General features: G+C 26.4%; 2 protein-coding genes across 5 annotated transcripts in view; one reads left to right on the top strand and one right to left on the bottom strand.

Moving 5' to 3' along the window:
- Positions 1-23,144, bottom strand: part of LOC132922224 (kinesin-like protein CG14535) — a 166,071-nt gene that overhangs the window by 61,327 nt on the left and 81,600 nt on the right. For all 4 annotated transcript variants that reach the window (XM_060985632.1, XM_060985648.1, XM_060985640.1 and 1 more), the window contains one exon: positions 18,720-18,900. In XM_060985632.1, the coding sequence (XP_060841615.1) occupies positions 18,720-18,900 (181 nt within the window). The remainder of the gene's footprint in view (positions 1-18,719; positions 18,901-23,144) is intronic.
- On the top strand, positions 8,362-12,296 carry LOC132922251 (uncharacterized). The gene is made up of 4 exons (XM_060985667.1): positions 8,362-8,442; positions 9,977-10,214; positions 10,468-10,668; positions 10,779-12,296. Coding segments are annotated over exons 1-4 (1,578 nt in total). The 5' UTR covers positions 8,362-8,440; the 3' UTR covers positions 11,916-12,296.

Below are 23,144 nucleotides of genomic sequence, written 5' to 3'. Positions count from 1 at the left end.
AGATTTAATTATGTTATAATAATTTATGTCAGTACCTACTGTTCCTTCCATTTTTCTCATTAGCATATTGTTCCCTTGTTTCTGTCAACGTTAAGGTCATTAATTAATATTTTGTGTTTTGATCATTATTCAGAGTAATAATTTTTCATTACGGATATTTATATATATATATATATATATAAGCGAATTAAAATCATATACATAGTTATTATACCATAGATTAAATGAACTTATCCGGTTCGCCTGCTATACAAATGATTGAATTAATTAACTTGAATGGATTTCTATTTTACAATTAGTCAATTACAAATACAAATACAGTGCTTTTTTGTGTTTAGTGGTACCATATTGAGAATATAAACACAAAATGTATGTGAATAATTATTTGAACCCGATAATTTGTAAAACTATAAATTCCGGGGAATGTGAATAATATTATTATACCAAGGAAATATATTACACAGCACATTTTAGTAATTTATTATACAATTTACAAATTTACGTTATGTTTGATAGACACGACCAAGAAAATTGAGCGGTGTTGAAATAAACATGAGCATTTGAGACAGTAAGATATAACTGGTAACGCACTGTTTAATGGACGTGTGAATATAAAAAAATAAGTTTTCTTTGAACAACTTATTTGCGTTAGATCTATCCTAGACAGTTATGCCCCAAAGGAGAATTGTCACTTTTATATATATTATACTTCTTTTGTTGTTTTGTTCAACTAAAAACTTCTTTCTTATTCGTCACGTGGCTGTCAGTGAAAAGAACGACGACGAGGTTTCATACAAAATGTCTTTCTAAAAAGCTTTTCGATGGAGCTGAGGCGAGGAATCATTTCGATGGATGGATATCCGTCCGGCAGCCCAAAGATAAAGGGGAGCTAACACCGAGAGGGTTGTCACCCCATAAGCTCGACTTCCAAAGTCTACGAAACCCTCAACCCCGTCCAATCGATGTGCGTATTCCAAAGTTTTTGGATGACAGTTCATGTGGTTGTTTTCACGCCCCCTGTATCAAAATGCATGCCGTTTGTTTCAAAGTAATCGATAATATTTGAGTTTATTATTCTAGAATCGTATAATATTGATGGTCAGGTTTTTGATTTTTATTTTTATCCTAGTCTGGTATCTTCGACAAATTCCAAGTCAAGGGGATAGAAGAATAAAAAAATAATATAAATTCATACAATTCTTGGATGTACTTTCGTCTACTTTTCTACAATAATTAGGTACATAAAAAAACTTATTATTATGTAAATCAGCTTTAAGCATAAAAAAATAATGGTTATTTTCAGTGTTATGATGCTGGTTTTTCATATTATATTATTTAAAATTTAACAAAAGAATTTCTTAACGGTTTTTTATTTTTTAATTGATTTTTAATCAAGAATTGAAAATCTGTTTAAATGAAAAACATAAAGGTTTTCACAGTGTAGACTGTAGAGTATAATTTACTACCTATATGAATACTTGTGAAATTGCTATTTTATGACTAACTAGGTAATTGTCAGAATTACTTTTTATATGGTTTATATTTTATTTAACTGTTAACAGTTTATCTATTAACTTTTATATTACATTTACATCGACTATATACCATGTATACAGTATTTGTAACTTCGAAGTGACTTTCATCGTCATTTATATAGTTAACCATGGTTTTATGATGCAAATATAATAATTTATTATAAATTCATATTATTTTTACACACAAAACATAAAATACATACCTATTATAAAGTAATGTTGAGATATTTATTGAATTTTCAAATTTATTTTGAACATACCTGAAACATATAAAAAATAATGTTCACTTTATAAATATTATGATATTTAGGTTAAAACTTAGCCCGTTATACAATTACTATACGTTTAATACTTTTCGATATAAATAATATTTGTTAACATTTCTCAGTTAAAATAATTATTTTAACCAGTTTTTATGTTCTTTTATATGATGTATAACAATATAATAATAAAATGAAAAATTATGTAAAATAATATCACGGGTGTGTGTGCAATTTGTTTTCTAAAATTTAGCTATTATTGTACATAGATTATAAATAGTTTATTATTATAAATATTGAAATTTGACCATTTGTTCGTCTTAAATATACCTAAATAGTGTTATATATATTATTCTAATGCATATACAATATACATACTGTAAATATCCGTTATGCATATAACACGAAATTAAATTTAACGCACACGCCATTAATTTTAATGTTATTAATTTTCATTTTTGGTCTCATCCTGGTCGGAGATTTCCATTTTTTATTATTATTATTATTTTTTTTTTTTTTTTGAACACTGGACTATTTCCGTGGCGGAAATTGGAAATGACAGCGGGAGCCGGATGCGATTGGAAACCCATCGATTTTCTCCCCGGTCCCTGGTAACGTCACGTACTTTTCTTGTACCTAGGTTACTATATACGTAGTATATATATACCCACGCCGCCGTAGAGTTTCTCATGCACACGCGTGCCATACCAAACCCTTGTTTCTGTGCGGTTCTGCCGTCATATTAATTATCCGCACGGCTGTCAAGATTTATAGATCGATGGGTATATGAGAGGCCACAGAGTCTACGAGATGGCCATGTTGTGTTCTACACAAACAGCACTGTTTGCAAATAAAACGGTCATGTTTAACTACACTACCGCCTTGTTCATTGATATGACGTGTATGTGTGCATCGAGGTTAAAAAAAACTCGATATAATATAATAACCACAAGTTCTATGGTTTTAGTAAATAAAAAATAATAACATCTAAAATACGAAAATTAAATTGTGGTATCGTTTTTATTAAATCGTGAACAAAACTTTGAGACAATAAAAATGTGTTGCATTCACTTTAGTTATAAATTAATATAATATTCATTACTTTATAATATATAAAAACTGATACATAGACACTATACTCCATATTATTTTTGAGTGTGTTTATGGTGGCAAAACGATTCAAATAGTAAACATTTATAACTATTTATATATAAACAACAATGTATCCATAGAAAAAAAAAAACTAAATTTAACACAACTAAAAGATTTATTACATGAACATTTTTGACGTTTCAAGTCGTATAGGTATTTTTTACAGTACAAAATCACCCTCTCTATATTTTATAGGTTGATCGTATATTTTCGATAGTTATTTTGTTTTGAAATGAAAAATAAGGGTTTCAGCATTGGAAATCGGCAGTTATCAGTGATCCCCCTCCTAAATTCAAATATTTCCGAAGGTGCTATATAAGGGAAAAATATGTGAATTAGAATAAATAACCATTTCAAATATCATGAAATTCTTACCCATACTTTTAGATGGTTAAAACATATTTTTTGTTATTTTTTTGTTATAGATTTTTAACAATAAATAATATTCAGACACAAACGTAAGTTAGGTATCACAAACGATTAGATAGGTACTCAATTTACATAATTATTATTTTAATATAAAAAAATGCAAACTTTGATACTTATTATATTATGAGTTACGAGTATATTGTATAATATTGATCAAGGCTAGCCTCAAGAATGCTTGTACTAAAATTAAAATATTGAATGCAGCTTAAAACTAGCTGAGTAATCACATGGCTTAAGATAATGAAATTTTCCTCATTCTCTTTTATTTAATTTTAGAGAAAATAATCAGAGAAACAAATTTGATTGGTTGATTTACGCTGGGTAATATACCTATCTAACATATACTGATGACTTAGCTCTATTAGGAATTAAATTTTTTTAATTTTGAATCAACATTGTAGAAGATTAATAAGCGTAGTAGGCAAGTTTGGTATAAAGATCAATATTGGGAAAACAGAATATGTAATAATTGGACGAACAAGCAGAGGATACCTATATCTTATAATACCCTTTATAAAAAAGGAAGTTTATAAAAGTAGAGCACCATATATTTAAAAGAATGTTACATTTTAAATATTTAGGATTCATAATAACGCAATATAATATTAAGAATGAAGTGGACAATAAGATACAGATGGTAAATATATGTTATTATGGTTTAGGAAATATATTTAGCTCAAAAGTCTTATCAAAAAAAAAAACGCAATATTCTGTTACTACAATTAGCATTAAATAGTTCTAAGACATGGACTCTGAGAAGTATAATATGGACTATGTATAGGTTCTCACACTTTTGAATGGAGTTTACATCACAATGAATAAATAAAGAACTTGTTTCAAAGACCAAACATTATCGTTTTGAAATAACGAGAAGAAGACTAATGAGGACCAATCATGCTTGGAGGAAAAAGGACTCACATATTAAAGTGATTATTAAAGAAAACACATTTAGGAAAAGGCCGTTAAGTAAACTACGTTTACAATGGAAAGACCGTGTCCAAAAATATGTTGAAGCAGTGGAAACGAATATTGAAGATAAATTGCAGAAGATAGAGAAATATAGCGACACATTTTATTAGAGGACTGGTCCTAAAGGCTGAAACCCACAAGAAGAAGAAAATAGTACATAAGAATATGGCTTATAAAGTAAATATAAACGTTATAGGTTCTATAAATGTAAGAACATTATTAACGTAATTCATTAGTTATGAAAACAGACTCAAATATAAGTAAAAATATCCTATTAAAGTTCCATTCAAATTATTATAAAAATATTAACATTATAATATAAATAAAGAAAAATTAATATAATTTATGAATGAAAATGAATTATTTAATTTAAAAAAGTACGAACAAATATTTCACTACCTATATTGTTTTAAAAAAGGGTAGTTGAACTTCGTTTATTTATGATGTAACTATGAAAGTTTACTTTTATAAGAGAAAAATACCAATTAAATTACTTGTGGAATAACAAAAGGGAAAGCTGTAATAATTAATTCTAAAGAAAACACTCTTTGCAAATTAACTACATAACTATAAGTGCAATATTATTTTTCGTATTTTTGTGTTATCAAATTACAAACGATTTTTAAAAATAATAAAAATAAGCCAATAATAGAGAATAAAAAAAAAATATAGGTGTAAAATATTAATAATAATAATTGTTAACGATAAGCTTAAATATGTACAACAATAATAATATTGACTAAGCAATATTATCAATCATTAAAACTATGTTAAATTTACAAGTTTTAAAAATAAACAATATGAAAGCTAACAGTATTAATTCTTTAAAAAAAAATCACTACAATAGGTTAAAAATGATTGACATTTAACAAAGACGTATCGCGGTTAGAATGAAAAAAAATATCAAATAGCACTATTTTTATTCTCAAATGATAATTTACCTTTATATTTTATTGCATGCAGTCGTTATGAAAAAAAGATGAAAAAAAATCAACAAATAAAATAAAAAAGGGAAAAATCTGCGAACCAAAAAGCTATACGAGGTCCAAATAACCTCGTTAATAATTTTCAAGAGCCATTTCCGGTTATAAGGGTCGGCGAAACTGTCGCGGTGGAATTCATCAATTTTACGATCATAATCAAGCTTCGCTCCTCGATACGATGTAATTCTTCTCTTTTGACCTCTTCTCCTCTCATTCCTTCAATTTTGTTTGTTTAATCATATATATATATATATATATATATATATTATAGAATATAAATTTATTTATTTATTCAGTCATTATTATTCAGGTTTATGTAATAACAATAATAATAATGATAATAATATATTACTGACTACTATTCACGAAGAATACTATAAGGACATGATTAAATTGTAAATTGTACGCAAGAGATAATTAATTTAAACAAAGTTTTCGAAAGAAAATATACTGTGGAAAGGAATGAAGTAAATGAAAACACTTTACTATTCGGCACCTGACAGTTTCAAATGAAATTAAGACTTACTTAAAAAACCAGGCCAACTTTTCAGAACATTTTTTTTTCAATTATTATTTTTACGTGATATTTTATGATTGGACTAAGAATAATATTATTTACTCCAAAAAGAAGTCGTTTGGAAAAAAAATCAAAAACCAAAGCTTCAATAATTTGTAAATAAATCATAAAAAATACATTAATGCAGTTGAATAATGGAAGTCACATCCATTTTCAATACAACCAATACGTCACATTATATTTTATACATAATATATATTATATATTATTTAAATCTATTAAAAAAATGAACTTTTTTGTTGCTTTTTCACAGTTATTATTATCTAGGTAAGTTAAACTTTAAATCTGATTTTTATTAAAAAAAAATCCAAGACTGTTAGTTACACCTAAACGTATAATATTTTGAAATTGAAATGTTTAAATTATTTTTATAAAATGTTTTTCTATCATGGTTTGCATAATCAATAATGACAGTGGTAATTATAATAATACTAGTATTATTAATAATATGATTAAATAAAGAATTAAATAGGTACCCGTACACAATAAGTTTTAAATATTTGAATACATTATAAAACTGATAAAATTCATTACAACATTAAAGCGTATATATTGTTCGACATAAATTCGAATAATGAAATACCACTACCACTGTGCAGTGTGCACATACCTACTGTGAATTTCCTTGAGTGTATTTAAAACTTAACAATTCAAAAGATAAAGTTTTTCAGACATTCTTATCATAATAAAATACTTTGAATGACTTTAAAATAAAATTAATCGATGCATATTATCAGTACTACAGTACCTTCGCACTATGTCATACGCTGGATGAATTGTAAATTGTAGTATATAAAATTAGAATAATTTATGTATGAAAAAATAAAAACAATTACAACATTTATACTATAAAAAAATTTATACGTTGCAGACGTTTAATAAATTTAATTTCTTTGGTCATTGGAAGTGTTTTTAATACTATTGTTAGTGGTCTTAAATATACAGACATTGACAAAAACCAATAATATTGTATAGAAAGTTTAGATCATTAATCAATTTCCTAAAAACAACTTCTATACACTACATCTACAAAAATAGTCACGTCAGAACAAACTCATAGGTATAGTATATTTGAAGTAGGAAATACATTGCTGATTTAAGTCAAATCAATGCTAAATCTTAACAATAATCACCATAACTCATAAGATAGGGTAGTAAAACAAGTGTCTGTTTAACTATATATGTTATAAATTTCTCTCACTTTATGCATGATGTATATTAACATATTCATTACAACAATATTTTAAAAAGATTAAAATTATATTATATTGTATTTAGATTGAAAACTTCAGAATAATTATTTTTAATAATTTAACAACGATTACGAATTTTGAAATTGTTAGTATTTTTATTTTACATACGCGTCTATAGAATATGCCAAATGTCCCATTAATTTAATTACTTTAGGTACACGAGTGAAACTAAAAATTCATTACGGCCGTAATTTTTGTAATATCAAAATTGTAAAAGCTGAAGAACTGTAATTTACAATCAATCTAAGCACAAATTATAAATTATAACATGCATTGTCTTCTTATAAGTAGATAAATTAAAATAATATTATAATAATATTATAATAATATTTTATTGAAAAATATAATTACCAATACTATATTAAAAAGAAAAATACATAACTATATATCTTAATGTTTTTCATAAATTTCTAGTTAAAGTATTAGGGGAAAAAGTAATATTACAAAATTTGTTCTCAGTGAAATAAAAATTTTTAATTTTAGATTCAAGATTTTTTTGTTTTTATTATGATATATTTGTAAATTTTATACAAAAATTTAACTTAACAGAGTTAAAAATATAAACTATTAAATACAAGTTTATTTAGTTATATAACTATAAATTAGGTACGATTATTTTTAAATAATTTACTGAAGAAATCGATAATGGTCTTTGACAAATCGATCTACAAGTTAGGTAATAATATATAATTATATATTATATTTTGTATAGCATTATGCATAATAATATTTTAAATTCACGTCATTTTACATTTTCCGCATTTATTATGAAAATATATAATATGATTATTAACTACAAGTCACTAACTAATACTAATATTATTATTTTGGTTGTTAAATTATGCTTATTTACATAATTATTATCGATCTTAAATATTCACCGAAAACTTTCGTTTTTATACGTGTAAAAAAAGGTAAATACGTAAGTTAAAATTATTTTTTGTATAAAAAAAAAATCTTATAAAAGAAGTATTAAAATTTAAAACTTTTTTTTGTGGTATTTTGAGTCATGAAATGCATTATTAATTTGTATTTTATATTAAAAACAATCAAAAAATAATACGTACTACTGTTCGAGAAGTATGCAGTAATTTTAAAGAAATAAAAACAAGTAACTTTCAAACGTAGGCTATTTAAACAATGCGTTGGAACACCTGTACAAATTTGTATACAGTAGTTTGCAGTAAAACTAAACACAATAAGTCGTTCAGTCAGTGTATGTTTCAGTTTGCAGTATAATGCATGTTGCCATCATAACAAATCGAATAAACTAAAACACATTATGTAAGTACTTAAAAAACAGTATTATATTATGAATATGTGAAGATTATAATCTATACATCAATGTCTCTATAGGTAGTTAACGTCTACATTTATTTAGTTTTAAAAATTAGTAAATTACATATACATATTTTGTATAGAGTTAAAAAATATTATAAATGCAAAATAAATACATAATACATTATGTGTATTAATATTCAACAGTACTTAACATGGCTCTGTTTCATAATCAATAATTATAATACTATATTATAATATAAATATTTTAGGTATAACGACTAATTTAAACTAAAACAAAATTCAGTATTATAATGTAACACTCTTTAAGTTTTAGTAAATTTCAATACGGTAATAATATGTAGTGTAAGCCTTTGCCATGAAAGTGAATAACTAATATCATACCTACTTAATGCGTGTAATTGAATTTACTAAAACAATAATATTAAATTAAAGTGACTATATAGTGTTATTCAATTTATTAATCAATTCAATTTTTTTTTTTTCGTAATATCTATTACAATAAAAATTATTTTATAAATGTGTTTAAAGATTTTATGATATCCAATTTTTTTAAATAATTATATTTTAAATATTGTTTTTAATTACTTTTATTATGTAATATCTATATTTATTATAACACTGATATGGTAAAACAAATGGTGATCTAATAAATGCGTTTATTTTTATTTATTTATTAGTATAATAATCATTTTAAATTTAAACGAAAATAATGTATTGGTTTTACTTTGATGAAATTTTTTTTTTATTTTTGTCTGTAAAAAATAATAAAAAGTGAGCTCAAAAATATTTTGTGTAAGGACTTAATAAAAAATAGTATAGAAACATCTTTACTAAAACGAGGTATTTTGTCACACTGATTAATAATAAAGTATATATATTATCTAATAAATATTATATTGAAGAGTTTCCCCTCCCCAAAACGTGTCCAAGCTCTAATAAGAATAGTCTTTTGATCACAATATTTTTTTTTTTTTTTGTGTTTATTAAGAGATTTAGAGCTAGATAAAATTTACTTCAATAACTATGGTTAAGTTAGTAAATTACGTGTATGTTGCTAAAATTCCCGGGTAATCACCTATTCGGTATAATTAGCAACGAGGCGCTTGCTTAACAGAAGTCAAGCAATTGGTATGTTCAGGTTAGGTTAGGTTAGGGTTAACATTGTTCGCTGAACCACTGACTATTTTTTTAATATCTTAACTAAATTTAAACGAAAATATTAACAAGATGTTTATAGTCGACTTTATCAAATGTTGGTCAATTGTATCAATTTGATGTTTTCTGAATACTTTGATAAAATATTATGAATTTTTTCTTTTGCCTTCCAAATACCAGCTTCATCATTTCGCTATCGAAAACCATCCTCAAAATATAATGTTGAAGCATTTAAATGTTTTAAAAGAAAATAATAGACATAAAATACACACGTCATAGTTAAACTAATTAATTTATCGCTCTGCTCAAAATCTAAAATTAAAGTTTATACATACTGTATAACATATTTGTTTGTTTGTAGGGCAATGAATAAAACAGTTTTTTTGGCAATAATCATAGGAGTAATAGTTTGTTCAACACAGGCAAGTAACACTAAGGAGTCAAAATGCAAAGAAGACATAGAAGAAGAATTACGCGAGTATGTAAAATTGGATGGTTGGCAGAAACTTTTCACACGACATTTCAAGTTTATTGTCAATGAGAATGGTGAAGTCTTAAGTGAAAGGAAACGACTGAAGTTTAATACAATTATACATAATGTTTGTATTACTATTAAATAAATATATTTTTATTTTTAATATTTGATAATTTTAATGTTACAATAAGATATTTACTTCTAACTATAAAATATAAAATTTAATTATTTTAAAAGTAATTTTAAAAATAATAAAAATTAACTTAATCGTTTTGTTAGTGTACACAAACTATGAATGGCCTTTTAAATATTAATTTATTTATTTATAACAAATATTCAATGACAGATTGGTATTAATGTGGATAATATTATTTTAGGCAATATATGGGTGCAACCATGAACGTGACGACGAAGTAGATGACTGCCCAAATATTTACCATGGAAGTATAAGGACATGTAAACATGGACAAAATATAAGATCTGCCATGTTTAGAGCAGCGAGATGTAATTTTGTTGAATCGTCCGTCAAGCATATAATTCTAAGTGATGCTTTGTTAAATACGTATCCATTAAATAAGGTATAACAACATATTTGTTTAGTTTTGATTATTTATTAGAAACAACAGTATTTTAAATATCATAAAGTGTTTCATTTTAAATATCAATTTAATAATTTAACTTTGTTTAGTATGACAAAATATCTGCTAATGTTGACAAACCAATTAGAGAATTTGGTGAAAATGTTGTCAACATGCTGAGCATACTTTCTCATGGCGAAACAGAAGGACTCGGTGAACTAATGGCTTTAAATTTATATTTAAACAATGTATATGATACTGTCTTCATACAAAAAATACCAATAGAACCAGTGATGTCATCAGTTGATTTAGAAATTGCTAAGGAACATATAAGAAAGGTTCATAGTATGATTTTAGATAAATTGTACACATTTTGGGACACTTGGTGTAGCGATAAAGACATAGTGACTCAGTTTCGATTAAAGTATAAAAACGATGAATACATAGTTATATTAGATGAAATGAACAAGAATATTGAAGAGACTGATGATTTTATTCATAGTTTAAACGTTTCTGATAACGTAGTAGATTTAGATTTCGATCCAGAGAGGATAGCGCTAACGGGTTTTGTGAACCATCTAATTTCAAATACACCCATGCCAAACGAGTTTTTGGTTGACTTGAAGTTAAAATCTTTTGAGGCAACGTATGAATTTAACCCACATGCTATGTACGCGTATCATAAGTCCGTATTTAAAGCTATATACATTTGTTTTTATTGGACAACAATAACACACTTAAAACTAGGTATTCAATTTATCGACGAAATAGAAAATTATGAAGTAACAAAATACCAAACGAGTTTTATAATTAACTTTGTCAAATATATACGACCACTAGCAGTATTCAATATTAACCGATCTCAGTTTGCATTACAATTGTCTACAGAAGCTTCAAAGAATTTGAATAGTTTGATTTCCTTTTTATTAAAGTATTTTGGCGATTTAAGTAATACGAATTTAAAGGAAGTAATTTTATTATCAAGACTAGAAATTCAAAAAATTGTTAATTTATTAAGTGCTGACATGGAGAGTATGTTAAATATGAAAGCACCAGATAATTATTATTATGATGCTATAAGTTATGAAAACGTATTGAAATTAATGCGATCAAACTACCGAGCATTTAATCGTTTAGTTTTAGCAACAAGTGGCTTTAAAGAAGATCGAATGAATGTAATTAAATTAAAGAAATGTTTCTTTTATTTGTCCGAGGCAATAGAGTTTGACAGTGATTCATATTTGTAACTTTTGTTATTAAATTATAATAATGTGACATATTTTGTTTGTAAATATCTATTTTGTATACTGTTATTTAAATTAATTGCCTAGTTTTATCAATGTATATTTATTTTACATGTGTATTGTTAAATTTAACCAAATATGTTTGCTTATTTATTAAGATAATACATTTTATTTACTCTTTAAACTTTAATATTCAGTAATAATATAACTCATATACATTTTAAAATCACTCATTAGTTGTTAATAATTTATTAATGATATTTATAGTTTATTTGTTAAGATGCTTCTAGTAAAAATATAATATCATTCGAGTCTACATTGAGATTTATAATCGAACTATCTTAGAATCTATTCATTGTTTAAATAAACATACAATATTGATGATATTGCATTTCTTATACGTGTTTTAACATATATTTTATAGTTATAGGATTATAGCTTATTATAAACACCTCATGCCTATACAAATACCATAGAATATTACAGTTGCAGAAAATCTATATAAACTGCAGTTATATAAACCATATTAGAAAGGGTATTAAAAATAGATGAATATAAAAAAAAAAAAATGAAAAGAAAAGAAAATCTAATCGTATTTCCATCCATCGAATATGCTATCCGTCATATTAAACCAGCTCTATACCGCGAGGTAGGATAAAAATAACAATAACCGCGGAACCCTATTCCCTGCAGGACCCTCTAGACCGCGCCTCAATCCATCACAGAGATAATACAAAAACAACGGCCGCAAAAGCCCTGTCGTCGCTAATTCAATCCGGTCTACCGGTCACCCACACTCGGCTACCTAATGGCTTTGGGCTAACAGGAAACAAAAACATTGGATGTGCCCTGCACGTGTATTGACGGCCAACCGGATGTATATTGACTTCAACGCGGGCATCTACGCAACAATATGTACTATCATTACTATATTATATGGTTTTATGCATAAATTATCATTATACAAGGGGTTCAGTGGTTTTGATGTAAAGCTTTTTAGTAGGATAATATAACTATTCTGATATTAAATATAATAGCTAGAGAAATTAGATTTTCTAACTACCTTTGATATTGTAATAAATATATGATAGTATTTTGCATTAGTATTTTAAAATTAAACAATTAATTAATCAGTCATATACCAGAGAAAATTCGAGTTGTATAGACTTGTTAAAATAAATGTAGTCAGTCAAAAATTTAAGTATATTTAAACAAATTCCAGAAATAATTTAAAACAGCGGTAAATCAGTATAACAATTCGTTGTAAGAATTAAATATTAATAAAATGTATTGGGTAGGGATGACGTGTAGGTATTAAATGTTGATACTGTTTTATTTATGAAGAATAATATCCATAGGTACTTATACAAAATTATATTCAGAACATAATAATAATTTTGAAGTGTTAAAATATTAATTTTTATCGTGAAAATCGTCAAACGCCATAAGTACAATCTGCTAATTTTTTTATTTTTTTGTTTCATTTACTAATTTTTTAAATTATTTATTTAAAAAATACTGTAGAAATGTAAATAACATCAGTAATTTCTTTCGAATACAAAAAACTTTTTGTCTCCAAATCCAATTATTATTATATATTTATAGGTCTGCTTTCCACTTAGGGAAATCGAATTTTTTCGTTGGCAAAGTTCGGTTTGTCCCGAAGGGAGAAAGTTCGATAACAATGGGCGTGGCAACAACGATAAGGGAAGACAAAAGGCCTCGGAGATACTATATTATGGAAAACAGCGTTAGTCCGAATATGTCGAGATCTGATTAATCACTGAATCTATCATACAATTGCCGAAAATGTTTTTAAAAAATAATAACAATAATGGTTACACGTTCTTAGTAAAATTTGAATAATAAGATAATATTTTTCATAAGTTTTAAAAAATATTAATTTTTTACTCAAATTTGACTATTATGCAATTATTGTATAAAATAATTATCTAAACACGCTCGGTTATTCCATACCATTTGTATTTAAGAACTTGTAAAAACAGTATTTGAAAAAAAAAGTATGATTATTTTAAAAATACCATTGTCTAACAAAAAAAAAATAAAAAACAACAATGCATGAACTCAAAGTTAATTCTAATTCACACTGTAGTTCAAATAATTATTATATTTCATTTATTTACTAAAACAATTATCACATATAAATGTTAATTTCAATGAATAAAAATTAAATCCAGTTAAAATTTGAAAAAAATAAATCAGAATTTTTCATTAATATTATACACATTTTTAACTTTTAAGTTTTAACAGTAATTTTTTAACATGCATATAGGTATAAATACATGATATAAGTGTCTATGTAATCTAATATTATGAATGCACTATAATACCTATCAAGTGGTATTCTACGAAACCATATACTACGACATTAAACAAAATAGGTATACTAAGAAGTAATAATAATATGTTCGAAGCACTGTATGCGTTCATTGTTCAATTTATAGATAGATCATACTTTTAAGTACGTGGTTTACAACTCAATAAAATATTTTTTAAACAATATTCACAAACAAATACATAAATCAAAATTAAAATTGTTATATTTAAATGAGTCATAACTGTTTTCACTAAACTATATATGGCTACATATTATTTATATATTATTATAAACTATTAGGTACCTAATAATTCATTTAATTTAATTTAGTATGAGACGATGATAATGTTCACGTTATTGATCAAAGATTACTACTTTGTTAGTTTTGGAAAAAGAGGATAATCTAATGTAATCCTTTTATGAAGAAAAAGTGTTAAAACGTTTGCTGAAACGTTTGTTACATTTATAGGGTGACAGTTTGGGCATTTAAAAGGGTTTATGTCATTTCCTTGACGTTTTCCAAGCAGATTTATTTAATTTATCTGTCAAGAATTTAAAACAGGAAACTGAAATGAATACTTTCTGTGAATTTGTTTATAAAATAATGATCTAGAAAAAAAAAAATTAAAAAAAAAATAATAATAAACGGTAGCGTGCAAGCCATATTATTTTATCTGGAAAAGGTGAGGGTAGTAAATGTCTTAGTGATACACGACACACGTGCAGAGTCATCGCCAAACGTGACTTGGATAAATATAATACTAAGCAATAAATGTCTAATTTAAATAGAAATAATAGAATAATACATTTTATTATTGTAATAAGCCAACGAAAAAAAAAAACAATAGCCAAATTACGTCTTGAAAGTAAATTTATATATTCGAGTTAATATTAATTATAAGAACAATATGAATAATGTTAAATTAAAGTATTTGATGAATTTATAAAAATAATATAATATATTCCTAGACTATGTTTTTAGTCTTACCCATAAGCTCCCAATAAAACGTATAATGACAATGTGACAGAAAAATGTATTTCAGCTAATACACGTATGTAAGTATTTAATTCGGATGAATTATGTGGATACGCATATGTTCTTTTTTTGTATCGATCATTAAGAAAAATATTAATATTCCATTTGATAAATCGATCTCATGGTTAATATGTCGCTAAAAATCGTTTTTGTAATAGAATTAAAAATGGCATAATCGGCACTAAGTAAATAATAGAAAGGAAAATATTTTGTTTTAATTATAAAACCCTCAAGAAGCTCTAAGGGTCTTTTTTTTACACCGTTCTATTTTCTCTTTGTGCACAAAATGCATATAATAAGCCTTTTCCTTTCGTTCTCTCCTTCTCACTCACTCTCACTCACCCTCTCTTTCTCTCGCTGATTCTAGTTTGTCCGCAGAACTGGGTCCCGCGTGTATTAACACCACCACACCTCCAGCCGACGACTACCATACCAAAAAACCGAATTCCAGGCCCCCGAAGGGTTAATTGGCCGTGCCATTAGCGAGGTGTACCCGGCCGGGATCCCAGTTGTTTATATCATTTAACAAGCGACAATTTATAACTGCCAGTATTACGCAGTTTGCACGTACATTATACGGTTACGAGTGTGTATACTGTTATATATATATATATATATATATATATATATATAATGCGTGCGTGTATACCCAGACAGGCTGACGACGAATTAGACAGAAAAAAAAACAATATTCTTAACAAACATGTACCCTTTCACCAATTGCCCCAAGTCATTTCTCTGAACGATATCTCTCGAGGGGCCAATCTATAATAATATGAAGGTCCCGTGTCGAATTGATCACAGTCATCTACGCCAAGACAACTTTATAACGACGCTTGTCTAGAAGTTTAATAAAAATTACTCAGGAAACAATGTCCTGTGTTACCTACACGTTTCCCAAATTAAATTTTCTTTGTTCATATAAAACGATTTGTATTTATTTTAACAGTCCTTATACACTATTATGTTTATCGTTGTTAAATATATGTATTATTGAATACTGTATATAAGCTATTAAGTCCATATTACACTATATTATACAGAAAGTAATATTAAATAAAAAAAAAAAAAATTTTCCTTAAGTAATTAGGTATTTATTATAATACGATATTGTAGCATTAGAGTATCTAACTACGGCGGTAAATTGAAATTGTATACAATTATACTAAATAGGTCAGCAGTTAAAAAAAACGTAGGAGTAATCGTATTAAATTGCATAAAGACAGAAAAAATATTGACTTAGTTTATTATTTTTTAAATGAATAAATGTGAATATTTTAAAGTTAAGTATATATTATATATATATATATTACATTTGATGGTGAATACCACAAGAATTTTCAATTTCAATGTCATTCTTGTTTATAATATTACTGAAGAACACTACTAAAAAAATGTCTTAAAGTACTTTCATAAATCATTCGGGAGGTTTTTTTTATATTGTCATAATGTTTAATTTAAAATTATATTGCTTCTTTTAAAAGTCACCATTATATTAATTTCATAAGAAAATAAGTAATAACCCTAAAGAAATTATCTCATGAACGTTATAAAATAAAAATAAACAGTTTTTGTTGTATTAAATTAATCAACAGTTTTCAACGGCAACACGTTAAACGTGTTTTTTGTTCAGTTTAGTGTAAGCAATTTAAATTTATCCATACATTTGTTTTAATTAAGACTATTATATTATACGCTCAGTATAAATTAATATATGAGGATTTACGTATTCAAAAATACTGAAATACCAACAAAAAATTCCATTATAGCTAATAAGTTACTATATTTTATATGAACTATACTATATATACGATTATTTATACAACGAAGTAGGGACTGAAGCACAACATATTTAGTTACTATTTGATCATTAAAAAACCAACTATTTAATTATTTCACTTATAATAATAAATATATTCAATAGGAAATTGTTGAATTACAATTACCATTTATTTTCAAACCAATTGTAACAACTTTTTTAGTCTTTCAATTATTTATTTGTCCATGAATATTATAGTATAGAAGTGGGCTTATATGGCAAAAGACTAGGTGTATTCAAACTTAGATGTGGTAATTTTTCAAATTGACATTCATCTAGTAAACAACATCTTTATAAAAACACGCTATAAATAAATCAGTAGGTATACTAGTCAATAGTATATTTTATATAGAATTGTACGCCGGATTTTCCTTTTTGGTAAATCCCATTTGCGCGGGATGTATAGGGACTGCGCTGCTCTTTTAACTCGTTAACAATACACATGCTGTGTCTACGTGAAGATTTCTTCGGACCGAGAGCAACAACAGATAGTATAGAAGGATGTGTGAGAAGTGAGCCATTTTCAGGCCGATAACAGTTTCTCTTCGTCAGGTGAAAAGCTGTGATTCGAGGCCTATAGCAAAGCTTTTTAACGGAACGGACAGCCAAAATTCTGGGCCACAGTACGGTGGGGTAATCCCTTTATGTCGTGTTCGGTGACTGTAAGCCTTACAAATCAGCGTTAGCCTACGAGCAAATAAATAAAACCGTCACACCATCCGGACGCAAAACGGATTTGGCACTACTGCGACGAATGCGAAGACGATTTTTTCCAATTTAAGTAATCGATACTACTGCCATGATACTGCTACCAAATTTACGCACTACAAGTATAAAAAAACGTGGAAAAAAAGTATTCATTCAAAGTATTTTTTTATTACTATTATTTTATTCCAATGTAGTAGCGAGTGGTAGTAGTTACGCGAGAATTCCAAACGCATTTTTTCCCAGTTTGTATATATATACATATTGTGTTTTCCTTAAATATATAGTACAACTGTACAACGTATAGTAAACAAAATGTTAAAAATTCAACTGTACCAACTTTTGTAATACACAAGTCATAGTGAACACGGGCATTATAAATTATAACACTCAAGCTTTTAACGTGACATTTTAAAAGTAACTTTTTCTTCTCCATCAATAATATTATTACTACGAAATGCAAAACTGTCATCAAACATTTTTATTTCATTATATTTATATACAAAGTGTCAAAATTTATTCATATTTTGTTTACCTTGTATTTGACGTAAGAGCACTGTTTTAAGACATAAATATGATAAATAATAATATATAATTCATGAAAAATGATTTTCATTTACTAATATCTATAAGGTAGCAACATAATAATCGTTACGAATCAAAATTCAAGAATAACGATGGGTTCGACCTATATATTACACATTATAGTATTATACAATCTATTGTTCTATCATATAGATTCCTCTATTATTTTTGTTTATTTGAAAAACTATCAACAATGAGCGTGGTATATGCATGACGGAAATAACCAAAAAAATACGTAGGTAATAAATTGAGTGTCAATATATAGGCGTTACGCTTAATCGGCAAAAAATATATTATATTTTTACTAAGAAAAAACATTCATACCTTGCCCACGCCAGTTAGTTCTTTGCCTGCAATCCGTCGCTGCAACAATGCTGGGAGAAGAGGCGCGTGTTTGTGCAGACCACTCGCAAATCCATGCGGAGTGGTCATAGCATCTTCTCCTTGAGACCCCCGTCTTTTTCTGCGGTGAGGCGAACCATTTAGGTTCAATTTTTGAGACGCCCTATAAACACAAAGAAAAAAACATTTGAGTATTAAATAGATTTTAAATATTTTATTATGATATAACTCTAGCAAACAATTAATTTTTTACCATTATGTTACTTATATTTTAATAATAGTATAACCTAACCTAAACGGTATATGTCAATAGTAAATTCCAGCGTTTCTCAATTTATTTTAATCGCAACATTTCTTTTTTTTAATTTGTTATAATCATGTTAAAAGATCAACAAAATATATTATTATACTAGAACCCATTACAATATAAATAGTAAAACCAATTTTTTTTATTTTTACATGGCAGAAGAAGAGTGTAGGTATATATACTGACGGGTTAGCGTGTAAAAAAAATTATGTTACATGAAAGCATTTTTTAATTATACATTTATTATATATTTTGATTTGTGATTTACGTTAATAATGATTTATACCTCCACCCCCTCACATGATATTTACCTCTGATTATTATTTGTGACGGCCGTTATTTTTTATTTAATACTTCCTCAACTACGTTTAATGATGTAATTATAATTTAAAGTACAAACTACATGTACATAATAAATTTGATCCCCAATATGCATTATCGGGTTAATGGTTGGGTACTTACATCACTCTTAACCTGAACCTAAATGGAAACATGAAATGCAACCCAATCATGTAACAATGTAAGTATATAATGTTAAATGGCCGATGAATGCGGATGACAAGCATAATAAGATCTTTAAAACGTTGGCAAGAAAAAAAAACTTTCACTACAACAATTTTTCGAATAGGCTTTTCTTTCTATAACACATCGAAAGTATCGTTTTCATCCGGAAAACTACCCCACCACGGCAATAACCTAACCCCAGGGAAACACAACCGGTAAGTGCATTGTATTATTCTTTTCGAGGATATTTTTTACGATTTCAACAAGTTTTATTCAAAAACTTTCCAGTTCATTGAATCATTTAATTGGAAAGTGTATGTTGAAGCGTCGCCAGATATTTAAAATTTATGTGCCTACAATCCGTTTCCTATAAATATTGTATCGTCAAAGGAGGGTTATAAAATACAATAATTTATCGTATAATGGATAAAAAAAAATGTGTATATAAAGAATTAAAGTATTATTTTCAACACTCCGTTCTATTCTCTACATAATTTATATTACGTGTGAAATTACTTTTACTTGTCTTATATATATATTATAAATGTTTTTTATTAATAACGTTTAAAATATACAATTATCTAAATAATTTCGTATTTTTCTATAAATAACTAATTAGTTATATATTTTATATTTTAATAAATAGTATATTTGTAAATAAAATAATTGTAAATAGGTATTTCTACATATTTCATTTTTAATACACAATTCACAGTTTATTGATTAATTCATTTTTTTTACTAGCGGAGTTATAGACATCGACTTGTCGACTTAATACGACAACGTATTCGAAATAAATAAAAAATAATGTGAAATGTTAAAACAACTGCTTTCTTAGTGTATTTTACATTTTTTTTTTTATTTACTACTTACTCACACCTCTATTACACATGCAATTGTATAGTATTATAGTTATTCGCTGGGTCTTAATTTTGTTATCGTAATATATATATAGCGTCTATAATTCGAGTCATCTATTCTAGCTGGACATCTCTATATCTATACAGTTATACCCAATTATTAAATGAATACTGACCGGGGTGAGTACAAAATTGAATTCTCTCATCAGGACATCTTCCGCTATTCGCACTACTAGATTTACCAATCGGTTATACGCATTATAATATAGTAACCTAACCTATGGTCGACAACAACGGATTCGGTCTATAAGGCAAGATGATCCATGATACATAATTATTTCGAAAAACACTAACATTATTGAAAATATTTTACGCACTTACATTTAACTCGTTACCAAAACAAACTTTTTAAAGAAAACAGGTTGTAATTCTTAACGTTATAATTTTTTAAGTTTTCACTCTTTTGAATGATATCATTCAAAGTGTATTTCATATTCCGAATCAGAATATTATTCAGTATACTTCGATCAATAAAACGTTGATTTTTAACGACTACAAATAATGTAAAAAAAATATTTTCAAAGTTATTTTACGTAAATAATTTTTGAAATAATGAGCGTCTTACGTTAAATGGATTACCCGTTATTTAAAGTTCTTGTGAAAAATGTGTGCAATTGCAGGCCCAAGATTGCGTTCAGGAAATCACTCAATAAATACGGCAACCGTGCATTTACTTTGCAACAATTTGATCAAAATAGTGAATAATCTATCACAAAAATTACATAATTAACGGTTTTCGGTGGCAGTTTTACAACTACAGTTGCTTATTCGTAAATAGCAAATCATCGAACAATAAAATATATTAATCTAATTTCAAAGCATAATATTTACATTAACTCTTTAACCCACCTGTATTATATAAACGCAATAATGAAATTGTAATCATAATATCAAAATATGAATATGTTTAGTATGATCTTTGTTTGCTTTTCATTAAAACTTCCAAACTTTGAGTTTTGTTGATAAATAATAATAATTAAGGTATATCTCTGGAACCTATGCATGCAGAGAAAACTAAATAATTTTAAATTCGTTTGACTATTAAACTATAAAATTTGTGTAAGTTTTGTGAATTTAGTTTAGGCTTAAACTCGCATTATAATATTATGACTAAGATATCATAGTAAGTACCTATAAAATATAAGGAACCCTCCTAACAATCAAATCATAAATAAATAATGATTAATTAAAACCATGTTTTCTTAATATATACTCGTATTTGTCATTGTTGAACAACACTAGTTTTTAAATTTTACTCGCACTTTGGCCTACGTTATTAAATTCCGCAAACTTTAATGGAATTACATGATAAATATTAATTATCATTGCACTTGCCGTTCTTTTTCTTAATTACATGACCGCGAGAAGGACCAGCAATAATGTCCTATTATATAGAAGTCGCTGATAACAAAATTCAGCTGTTGGTTATATGAATAGGTGTATTATATGTCGTTAACCTGCCAACCCTTATTATTATTATTATTACCCTCGTGGGAATTTCTAGTTGTATTACAGCCACCAATTACATATATATTTATAAATATAATATTGTAATAAATCATACATATATATTTGGTTTGTTAATTCCGAAACAATGTGATTATTTGTTTTTATTACTGTACTACAATTGACGTCAAGAAAACCCTTTAATATATATTATTTAGATTTTACGATATTTTAGATAAATAAAAATATTTACAATGCAAAATTAAATAAAAATAATATATAAGCTATAAGGCTGTAACGATTAAAGTAATGTTGATTTAGTTTTAATGTTTTAAAACGAAAAGGGTTTTGGCAACAAATTTAAATAAAGAAATGTATAGACTATAGACACATTTTAAATTGGCACAAATATATTTTAACAATGCCCAAAGTTTATGCATATTTAAAGCGAACAATAAATACAATTAAACTCATTGATAAACTAATCTTGAGTATTAAAAAAATGTAAGCAAAATTATTTGTAACTTATCTAATTAGAATTAGATTTGTGAATTGTTAAAAACGTATTAATATGAAACATATTTATTACTTACATAATATTATTATAATGAAATTCATATATACAATAAACGTATACTTGTAGAGAAAGTTATTTATAAGATGTCTCATATTTTATGATAAAAAGTATTGAATATTTCTTTTAAATAATATCATATGTTTAATTAATAGTTAGAATTTTAAAAAGGATTTTTTTTACAAAATAACATATTGTACAGTATTCCATGGATATCTGCAGTTCTGTAAATAGTTCAACATATTAAATATACCTATATAATCTAACGCTACCGTTTGAGGAGATAAAATCTTACCAGGTAACAGTAGCCATAAAAGATGAAAAGTATACAATAAAAACTTTTGCTGTTTAGGGTTTACGACACACATGTAATCGTATCGATTCACTATAGAAAAATGGGAAACGTTTCAGACGAAAGTTGTGGCAATAAAAATAACGACTGGGTGTAAAATGACGACAGTTAAAATTCGCTTGTTGAAGCACAAATGAAAGAAGTAAATTCAAAATTAATAAATTCAAAATGGTTACTATTTCTGGTTTTATATTTTACTCAGCTGTTGTTGTGGATCAAACTTCTCATCATTTCAGAAACAAAAGTGCTTTAAGGCTACAATATACATATTGCATACTATATATATATACAATACATACATATA

The sequence above is a fragment of the Rhopalosiphum padi genome, chromosome 1, assembly GCF_020882245.1.
Source record: "Rhopalosiphum padi isolate XX-2018 chromosome 1, ASM2088224v1, whole genome shotgun sequence".
Taxonomy (NCBI): Eukaryota; Metazoa; Arthropoda; class Insecta; order Hemiptera; family Aphididae; genus Rhopalosiphum; species Rhopalosiphum padi.
Note: the sequence above shows the minus strand (reverse complement) of the source record. Positions and strands in the feature narration are given on the sequence as shown.

Coding starts and splice junctions, on each gene's coding strand:
- LOC132922251 (XM_060985667.1), top strand. Junction 10,215..10,467: donor TTAATACAATTATACATAAT/GTTTGTATTACT, acceptor ATATTATTTTAG/GCAATATATGGGTGCAACCA. Junction 10,669..10,778: donor ATACGTATCCATTAAATAAG/GTATAACAACAT, acceptor AACTTTGTTTAG/TATGACAAAATATCTGCTAA.